The 9365-nt window shown below is 48.0% G+C and overlaps 1 protein-coding gene across 2 annotated transcripts; it reads right to left on the bottom strand.

Annotated features, from left to right (window-relative positions):
• Window positions 1-247: 247 nt before the first annotated feature.
• Window positions 248-3800, bottom strand: PRR18 (proline rich 18). Of its 2 annotated transcripts, none has more exons than XM_037817577.1 (2): window positions 3565-3800; window positions 248-3429 (listed from the first exon to the last, which is right to left on the bottom strand). In XM_037817577.1, exon 2 carries the CDS (start codon window positions 3409-3411, stop codon window positions 2533-2535), a length of 879 nt encoding a protein of 292 aa, XP_037673505.1. In that variant the 5' UTR covers window positions 3412-3429; window positions 3565-3800; the 3' UTR covers window positions 248-2532. The 2 variants fall into 2 exon arrangements, with proteins under 2 accessions (XP_037673505.1, XP_037673504.1); XM_037817576.1 differs by having other exon boundaries at window positions 248-3434; window positions 3565-3799.
• Window positions 3801-9365: the final 5565 nt, after the last annotated feature.

Genomic DNA, 9365 nt, shown 5'->3' with positions numbered 1-9365 from the left:
CTCATGGGGAGCTGTGATCCCACAAAAGGTTAAATATCATTGCCAGACAGCCTTATTATGACAAAGTCTGATTATCACTAGTTTTCTTAAAATCCTGCTAATTGCTAGTAATAATTAAAACCAGCAAACTTTTGCCAACCCCTGGAAATCCCAGAACCAAGGTGAGCACTACATTGCAGAGACATCTCATAAGAATTTCAGAGAGCTCTTCCCAACCAGTTTTCAATATTCTCAAGAAGAAATACAAGTCACAGAATTTCTCTTTTATTTACGCATTTAAAATCGTAGCACAGAGACTTACAAGATTTTCTCCAAAGGTCGACAACTGCAATGGGTAGTTATCACGTATCATGTGAGGAAACTTCTGCTTTTTATCAAGCATCATCAACAAGGGCAACATAAATGTCCCACACATCTGCTTGTGAAGAACAAGGCACAAAGAACTCTATTTAATGAACGCCAATTAGGACAAAAGTACTTTAATTTTGCATTGTGGCCAGTGCAGAAAGAGAGATGGGGACAGGGGACCTAGAGAAAGAGGGAGGGTGAGCAAAAGAACACCAGACAAAGAGAAAGGTGGGGACAGAGGGACAGACACAGGGACAGGGAAGGGGCAGGCGCACACAGCACGAAAACAGAACCAGGAAGACACACAATAGTGAAAACCGAAAGAGGCTTCATAAAGTCTGCTCCTTTGGGATGTGACCAGGACATTTTTTCCCTTTTCCAATGTTGTTTTTATCGTAACCGTGGGCAGATATCTGGACAGTGTAATCACTGGCATTTGCACTAAAGACATAATGAGACCACTTGACTGGCAGCAAGTCTTGTGCAGGGACATTGTCCCCTCCCTCTCCACCCCAGAACAGCTCCTTCTCTAGAGGGACTGAATCCTGCAGATTTCATCTGGGTAGGGCAGGAAGGATTCAGAAGCACCTGGTGAGATCTGTGTCTCCATTTCACTGTTGCAGGCATTGCTAATTATGTATCTCTAGTGTTAATTAGTACATATATTCATTTTAGGTAGAAAAAAATGTCTATTACTCTGCACTCAAGAAGGGGTCAGAAAAGAGAAGCTTTAGTGGGAGTAGAGATTTTACTTTTGCAAGCCCCTGGTGGCCATTCTAGCTCCCACGGAATTGAGAAATTCACAGCCAAGTTTGTGCCTAGCCCTTAAAAGCAGACATTAGAGCCGACACCTCCACAAGAAACAGACACTGGTTTTTAAAAATGTAAGGCTTCAATTTAAAATGTAAGTAAACTTGACCCATTAAAGTCTAACAAGAAAAACATTAAGCGAGTTATCAAATTTCACAAAGTAAGTCAAAAATTGAGGTAAAAATTACTCTTCTACAATCAAACCTTATCTGATCACGTTCTATTTCCATCTCAGCATTCCAGTTAAATGTTCTCAGGTTCATGGAACAAAAAATATCTGTTAATTTGCCTAGACTTGGAGAGGAGCAGGCATGGCTACTAAAAGGCAGAGGAATTTGGCTATTTAAATAATAAATAGAAAAGTTCTTTTTATCACTAACTATAACTGTACAAGGCCACCATGTCAGTGATTTTCACACAGCGATTACAATACGAAAAAGAAAGACACACCTACCCAACACCCCGCCCCAGGGTTTCCCCATCTCCTCCCTCAAATACAGTTGCCAGGAACATTTTGCTTTGCTTCTGGCCACAGTTTTCTGCATTGCCCCAACCCCTCTCCATTTGGTTTGTCCTTTTCTTTCTGAAACACAACAGATATTTCGTGAGGGTGTCAAAGAAAGACTATGGTTTTTCGACAAAGGAGCACCCTTGTCTGGCTCCTGCCCGCAACGCAATCTCCCAGGGAGGCGCGCTACACGCCAGCGACAAAGCCAGGACCCATCACCTATTGCAGGACAAGAGAGAACACAGGAATGCGCCACTTGAAGTATGCAGTTACCAGGGCCTGCTAGTTCCTGGTGATCGTTACTCTTCCACTTCCCAGTTAGGCAATTAGATCAACTCGAATTTCCAAGTCTTCCAGTACCAACGACCTCTGACTTAGCAGCGCAGCCCCAGGACCAAGTGCTACCGCGGACGGCCACCGTCACCACCCCAGACACCGCAGCTGGCCGGGCTGGCGGTCACTTCTGCCCATCCGCCGCCCCTTCCCGCCACCTCCCCGCCCGAGTCGCCTCGTGTCCAGAGAGCTCCAGCCACAGAAGAGGTGTGCGCCGCTGCAAGCTTGGCGATGGCCACCCCACTCCTCCCACCCACGTGTGAACAAACCCTGATGGGGGGCGGGAGGCTTCATCTCGGCTGCCGGTCCCCTCCCACACCCCCGCCCCGGGAGCCGCAAGGACACCAGTGGGCGCTCGGAGGAGGCCAGCATGGTGCCAAGGGCTGGCTGCTGGGGCCGGAGAGGCAGAAGACGGAGAGCGATGGCACGTGGCGGCCCAGCTGGGAGCCTCGGGTGCAGGCGTGGTTGATGGGCCTCGGGCGCGCAGGGCCTGGGAGGGGCGGCCCTGTCGGCCTCCCCGAGGGCCCGCGGGCTCACAGGGTGCCCAGGTGGGGCAGCGCCTCCAGCCGCTCGGCGCGGTCGCGCGTGGCGGCCGCCGTCTCCACGCCGCGCAGCCACTCGGTGCACTTCCGCACCAGGCCCTCGTCCACGCCCTCGGCCTCGTCCTCGTACTCCACGTCGTCGTACTTGTGCCGCTCGTTGAGCAGCGAGATCTTAAGCAGGGCCCGGAGGTCCCCGCCGCGCGCGCCGCCACCGCCACCGCCGCCGCCGGGGGGCTGCAGGCCGCCGGGCAGGAGCGGGCTCTGCGGTGCGCGGCGGCCCAGGCCCGCGGCCGAGGGGCCCGCGGCCTTGGCCCGGGGACAGGACGCGAAGGGACGCTTGGGGTCCGCCGCAGGCGACGGGCCGGGCCGGCGGGGCCGCGCCAGCAGCTGCTTCTCCAGGTGGCGCCTCTGGATCACCAGCACGGCCTCGGGAGTCAGACTCAGGGAGAAGCGCACGGCGTCCTCGGCCCCCGGCCCGGCCCCTACCGAGGCCCCCGGCGTCAGGCCGTCGCAGGAGCGGCCCAGCCCCGCGGGCGCGCACGTGGCCGGCAGCGGCGGGCGCAGGGGTCCCGGCGCGGGGGGCCTGCTGGCCGGGGAGGCCGAGGGCCTCCGAGCCACTTGCCTCTTCACGGTGGCCGAGGGCCACGAGCTGGAGAGCAACGCCTCGGGCTGCTCAGGGGGCCTTTTCTTCCTCTCGCCTGCGGCCGAGGGTGGCGAGGTGCTGGGCAGAGCGCAGACGGGCGCCGCCGCCCTCCTCGGGGCGCCCAGCCTCCCGGGCACCTCGCGCGCGGCCGTGGCCGAGGCGGACCACCCTTGGGCCGCCTGCTGCTGCTGCTGCTGCTGCTGCTGGAGGATCGGCGGGAGCGGCATGGTGCACAGGCGCGCCGACTGCTCTGCAAGGGAGAGGAGCTCCTTAGCTCTCGCGTGGGGCGGCCCTGAGGCGCGCAGGTCTCCTGTTGCGCTCCGCCGCCCTCGCCATCGGTGGCCGCGCTCCTCCCCGCCCTTCCTTCCTTCCACACCCACCTGCGTCCGGCCGCGGCGATCTCAGGGTCTCCTCATCTCACTGGCGCCCCTACATCGGGGCCTTCAAGCACAGGCGTCCCCCCAGCCCGTTTCCCCTGGTTCAGGGGTGCTTGCCGCGAGCAAGACCAGCCCCGCGCGCGCAGAAGCCAGAGAGGCGGAGCCGGGCCCGGCGGCCGGGAGGAGGGGCCCTGGCCCTGCGCTGGCCGAGGGCTCCACACCCAGGCGCCGGGGGCCGAGCCCGGCTGGGGCGCGGAGATGCCCCGGGCCAGGCGCCCAGGGGTGGGGGACACGCGGGAACCGAGTAAAGTCAGCGAGGATTCTCCAAAGGCTTCTCCGGCTGGCTCGCCCGTCTCCGGCCGCTAAGTTTAATCATTTAGAAACTGGGAAAGGCCCCCCGAGAAGAATCGGGGGCTGTTCCTAATACGCTCGGTCCTTAGGGTTCCAGAGAAAATCCTTTATAACCTCGCAGCGTCTTTAAGACGGGGAGAAGGAAAGCAACAGACAAGTGTGTCTCTGCTTGCATCACATTCGGGTACTCTAGGAGAAAACTGGCTGGAATGTAGAGGTCCGGAAAAACATTTCAGTGAATGGTTTGGGTTTTACTTTTTTTCTGATAGGATAACGCAACTGCCTAAAGACAATCATTTTAAAATTAAAAATCCTAATTTATATGAATAGGCCAAGTAGTTTGATTTCAGTTCTATGATGACGGTGTAGGTGATATTGGACATTAAGCTCTGCTAGGGAGCGAATATGTGAGAAAAGCAGTGTCGCTCCTGCTGCAGTAGGGATTCAAAATGAGCAAGACAAATCACCACTGCCAACTTACAGTCTAGTTGTAGCAACACGAGAGCATTCCTAGACTATTGTTTGTTGAATGAATGATTGTATAATTACAAAGCAGTGCATCGAAGAGTGAAAGTTTCATAGAGGTTGTGGTTTTTCCTGAAGACAGTCAACTGCTTTGCTCTCTGTGAAGACATTTTCCCATAAATGTGCTTTTCTGGGCTAACCTGGGAACCTAACCAGGTTACCCTCAGAAGCACATCCAACCAAATGTGGGTGAACTAAGAAGCACCCTGTGGCCGGCATGATAGCAGTGACACACACACACACACCCACCCACCCACCCACCCAGGCCTTCTCCTTTCCCTCATCCATGACTACAAGGGAACCAACCGCGTCTTCCCCTCCTTTTCCAGTGGATTGCAGTTGAGGTGGCTACTGGCCCTGAGATCCCAGGCAAGAAGAAAACTCCATAAATGGCTGGAAAACATTTCTCAGGGCTGAGGGCGGGGCGCTAGGTTTTTAGGCCCCATAAATCTCCACAGTACCTGTAAACCCACCCCTTGTAGATAGATAGTCTAAATAAGATACGCAACTACAGCTTCAAAACAATCTCCCCACTGTCCTTTAGCCCCTTGGCTTGGGAACATTCTTGCCAGATCTTCCCTGGATTTCCCAGCCAGGTCCTCAAGGGCAGCCCGTCTCGGCCATGGCTCAGGCTGTTCATATATTTGAGACCGTGTAGGTCCTAAAATACCTGCAACCTGAAATCTGAAAGCACAGACGCATTTTATTCCAGGTTTTAAAATTTCTAGGTGGGTGTGGGAAATAGGTATTTAAGCAGTGGCTGTAAGGTCAAAAGTTTTGTGCCAAGAGAACGGATGATGGGTTGAGATGAAGAAAACACTGACAAAGGAGAGAATGGAGGCAGCAGAGGAGGTCTAGGGTGGGGAAGGTGTCAAAATACCACTTCTGGTGTAGCACAGGAAGACGCAGACCACAGAGAACAGAAAAATCAACAGCTGATTTGAGAATGGGTCCTAGCATTTTATTACCATACCTAGCAGTAATGGTATCCGTGATCATATGCAAAGATTATTTTACTTCCCTCAGAATGGGCTAATGGGATTCTCTCTCTTTCCTATAACCTAACTCTTTTTATGAGGCTTCAGAAGTAATGATGGTTTGGAGGTTGAGGGATAGAGGCAAGGGTGGTATTCGTTTGCTAAAGCTGCCGTTATGCAAAATACCAGAAATGGATTGGCTTTTGTAAAGGGGATTTGTTAGGGTTACAAATTTACAGTTCTAAGGCCATAAAAGTGTCCAAACTAAGGCATCAGCAAGAGGATACCTTCACTGAAGAAAGGCCGCTGGTGTCCGGAATACCTCTGTCAGCTGGGAAGGCACGTGGCTGGCATCTGCTGGTCCTTTGCTCCCAGGTTCTGGTTTCAAAATGGCTTTTACCAAAATATCTCTGGGCTTCTGTCCCTCTTAGCTTCTATCAGCTCTCTGCTTGGTTCTCCTGGGGCATTTCTCCATAAGCATTTGGGAGTCCTCTCCTAGCTTCTCCGGGGAAAACTCTGGGCTTCATCTCTTAGCTTAGCATCTCCAAATGTCTTTCTGTCTGCATCTCCAAGCATCTGTGTCTGTGTCGGCTCTTAGCTTCTCCCAGGGGCAAACTCTGGATTATATATCTTAGCTCCTCTCCAAAATGTCTCTCTCAGCTTCTCCGAGCTCCTTCTCTCCTTGAGCTCTCTTAAAGGACTCCAGTAAACTAATCAAGACCTACCCTGAATGGGGCAGGGGTCACACCTCCATGGAAATAATCTAATCAAAAGGTCTCACCCACAGTTGGGTGGGTTACATTTCCATGGAAACAACTAATGAAAAGATCCCACCCATAATAAGCCTGCCCCCACAAGACTGCATTAAAGAACATAGTTTTTCCTGGGGTACGTAACAGTTTCAAACTGGCACAGGTGGGTTGACAGGCTCATAATAATAATAGCTAATTTATATAAATTGAAATGCCATGTGCCAAGAACTCTCCCAACTCCTACTGCCATTTTAGGAGACGGGGGCTTACAGAGGTTAAGTAGCCCCAACATCATGCAGCTGTAATGGATGGAACAGAGCAGACCCTATCCTAAGCCCGAATCTTAACTATTACACTAAAGAGAATAGAAAAGTTGTCTGCTGGTAGGTATGAGGGGGTTAAGTCACACACACACACCCACCCATATGCCAACTAGTAGAGAATTGGGCATTTTTAATCTAAGAGAAGAAGAGACTTTAACAGATGAATGCACGTGTTTGACTATAAATAAATGGGATTCTCCAAGTCCTCCAGGATATCCATCCCAGCCCAGAAGCTTGGAGACTGGGGAAGCAGTAAGGACCCCTGATCTTTAAGAGGTAAAATGGTACAAGCTGAGTGCCCGCTGCCTCTAGGGCACCAACCCAGGGAGGGAGGGCAAGTCCTTCTTCCCTCTCTCCCCTGAAAGCCCAAGAGGAAGTGCGTTAGTGAGGGCGTCGTGTTTATTTCCCATACCTCATGGCTTTCAGCCATGGGTTGTTGTTCCAGCAGCGATGGAGGAGTGATTTATGATGCTACTGTCTTTCTCCTCTGCTAAAAGCATCCACCCGTGTCCCTGTCCAGCCACGTCTTCTACTTGAAACCTCTAGCCCCTGTAAATGAGAAGTTATAAAGACTGGCTTGGGCCTGGAAGGGAATATGGGGAAAACAGGATTTCTCACTGGCCGGGGGCCCCTGGTGCTAAGGCTGTAAAAGAGGCCATTACACTTTCTATTTGATTGACTCCAACAGCCAGTAACAGTTCCAGTAAGGTGAGTCACACTAGGAGGAGAGATCCAAATTTAATTTTAGAACAGGAGATAAGACTGGAAATTGGTCACAGTCAAAAATATAGTCAAATTAAACTTACAATTTTCATGGGATTTCGTATATAACGTGCCCGGGAAAAACACAATGGTAAAATACTAAATTTAGTATTTAGAATGCTAAATTACTGTGATCAACCTATCAGTTTCAGAATCATAGTTTTGGATTCACAAGGTTACAAGAGTTGATCTCTAAAATATACCATTACATTCCATCTTGAGGCTACAAATTTAGTCTAAAATAAATTGGTTGATTTGAAAAGTCAACTAAGCAAAAGCAAACATATGTATTTAGAACGGTTCATACTGTTTACTTAAATGTTGTTTCATTTTCAAATTAAATTTATTTGCTTTTCAAATCTCAAATAGGCAATTAACACAGTAATTGTCTACCATTTGGGTATTAGTGATTTTTTTTCCCATTACAATTCTGTCAGATTGAGTGTATGAATAAAGACTTCATTACAACAACACTTTAATAAAATGTTCCCTAAAGGGATAAATATGCACAGAAAATATTTCAGTCACCAAAATTGTACCACAGGTTTTAATTGCTTGAACTAGTATTCAAATTATCAAGGCTGCAGTATAATTATTCTGCTCTGCAAAGAGCCATGGATCAGAAAATGCTTTATTGTCTAAATCCTCACACATATTACCCAAAATGAATGCATGCCTCAACAATAAACACATTTGTTGCTCACTTTGTCATCTGATGGAGTTAGCACTGAATGGAACTAGAGCCAGGAATTGCATCAGAATTCCAGGCAATTATCCATTATTCTTTTAAAAAAATGAACTTTTCTTATTAATTTTTACAAAGGCTATAGAATATATAAATCCACATTCAGAAAACCTTCAAAAAGGAAAACATTCCAATACATTGTTTTTTTAATTATACCTTCTTCCCATACCCTATACTTCACTTCTGTATTTTTATTCAAATAATTTTACTTGAAATAGCAATAAACAATAACACATCTACAACTAAAATTAAACCTGAACTTTCAAACATGAAAAGCAAATTCCAGCTTTGCAATTTCCATTACTTTAGAAAATAGAGAACTCTAGTCAATAACTAAAAAATGTCTAAATTTCTTCTTCTAATCCTGCTTCCTCTCTGAAGGCTTTGGGAATAGAAAAACAATTGGGAAATTAGATATTATTTAAAGTCAATTTTCCCTCCCTTATTAAGAAAATAATTGGCAGTGTCTATTTAGCACTTACTAAACAATCCTCTTTAACTGGAATATTTCACCTAAATCTCACGAAAGCCTTATAAGACAAGTACTAGTAATATTTGCATTTTATGGATGAAGAAACCAAGGCTCCGAGTGATTACATAACTTACCCAAGTACCATACAACTAGCAAGTGGCAGAAGTGAGTTCTGATTCAGGCAGTGAGAATTTGCAGCACCTGCTTCTCCCCTTGAAGCCAGTGGTTCTCAAATTTTTGGTCTCAAGACCCTTTTACACTCTTAAAAATACTGAAGTCCCCCCCCCCCCACCAAAAGCTTCTCTTCTTGTGGATTTCATGTATTGGTGTTTAACCTTCTTAGAAATTTAAACTGAGACGTGGCAAAATATATATCAATATATTTTAAAATAACAATAAACCCATTACATGTTAACAATAAACCTATTAGACTGATGTTTTTTAATGAACAATAGTATTTTATAAAAGAAAAAAATATATAGAAGAGTGTGGCTTAAAAGCACAGCTGGATTCTCATGTCTACTTCTACATTCAGTCTGTTTTGGTATCATTTGTCATGTAGCCTCTGTAAAACTTCATTGTGCATTCATGATAGAATGAGAGTGCAGAGGAAAAAACAATGTCTTAGTACTATTATGAAAATGGTTTTGACCTCCAAGAGCCCCTGAAAGGGTCTCCAAGACTCCAGGGGTCCCTGGGCCACACTTTGAGAATTGCTATATTGTCTGGCATGTTTCACAAGGAACTGTAAGATCAGAGACGGCTAACCCTAATCTTGGGTATTAAGTGCGTTTTCCACTGTGAAAGCAAAATGTAATATTTAGTTCTTTCTTATAATAGCCTGGAAAAAAAGGTAAAGTAACTAAGAACATGAGCTCATATGGAAAGAAAAGCCAC

This window comes from Choloepus didactylus, chromosome 24 (genome assembly GCF_015220235.1).
Source record: "Choloepus didactylus isolate mChoDid1 chromosome 24, mChoDid1.pri, whole genome shotgun sequence".
Taxonomy (NCBI): Eukaryota; Metazoa; Chordata; class Mammalia; order Pilosa; family Megalonychidae; genus Choloepus; species Choloepus didactylus.
Note: the sequence above shows the minus strand (reverse complement) of the source record. Positions and strands in the feature narration are given on the sequence as shown.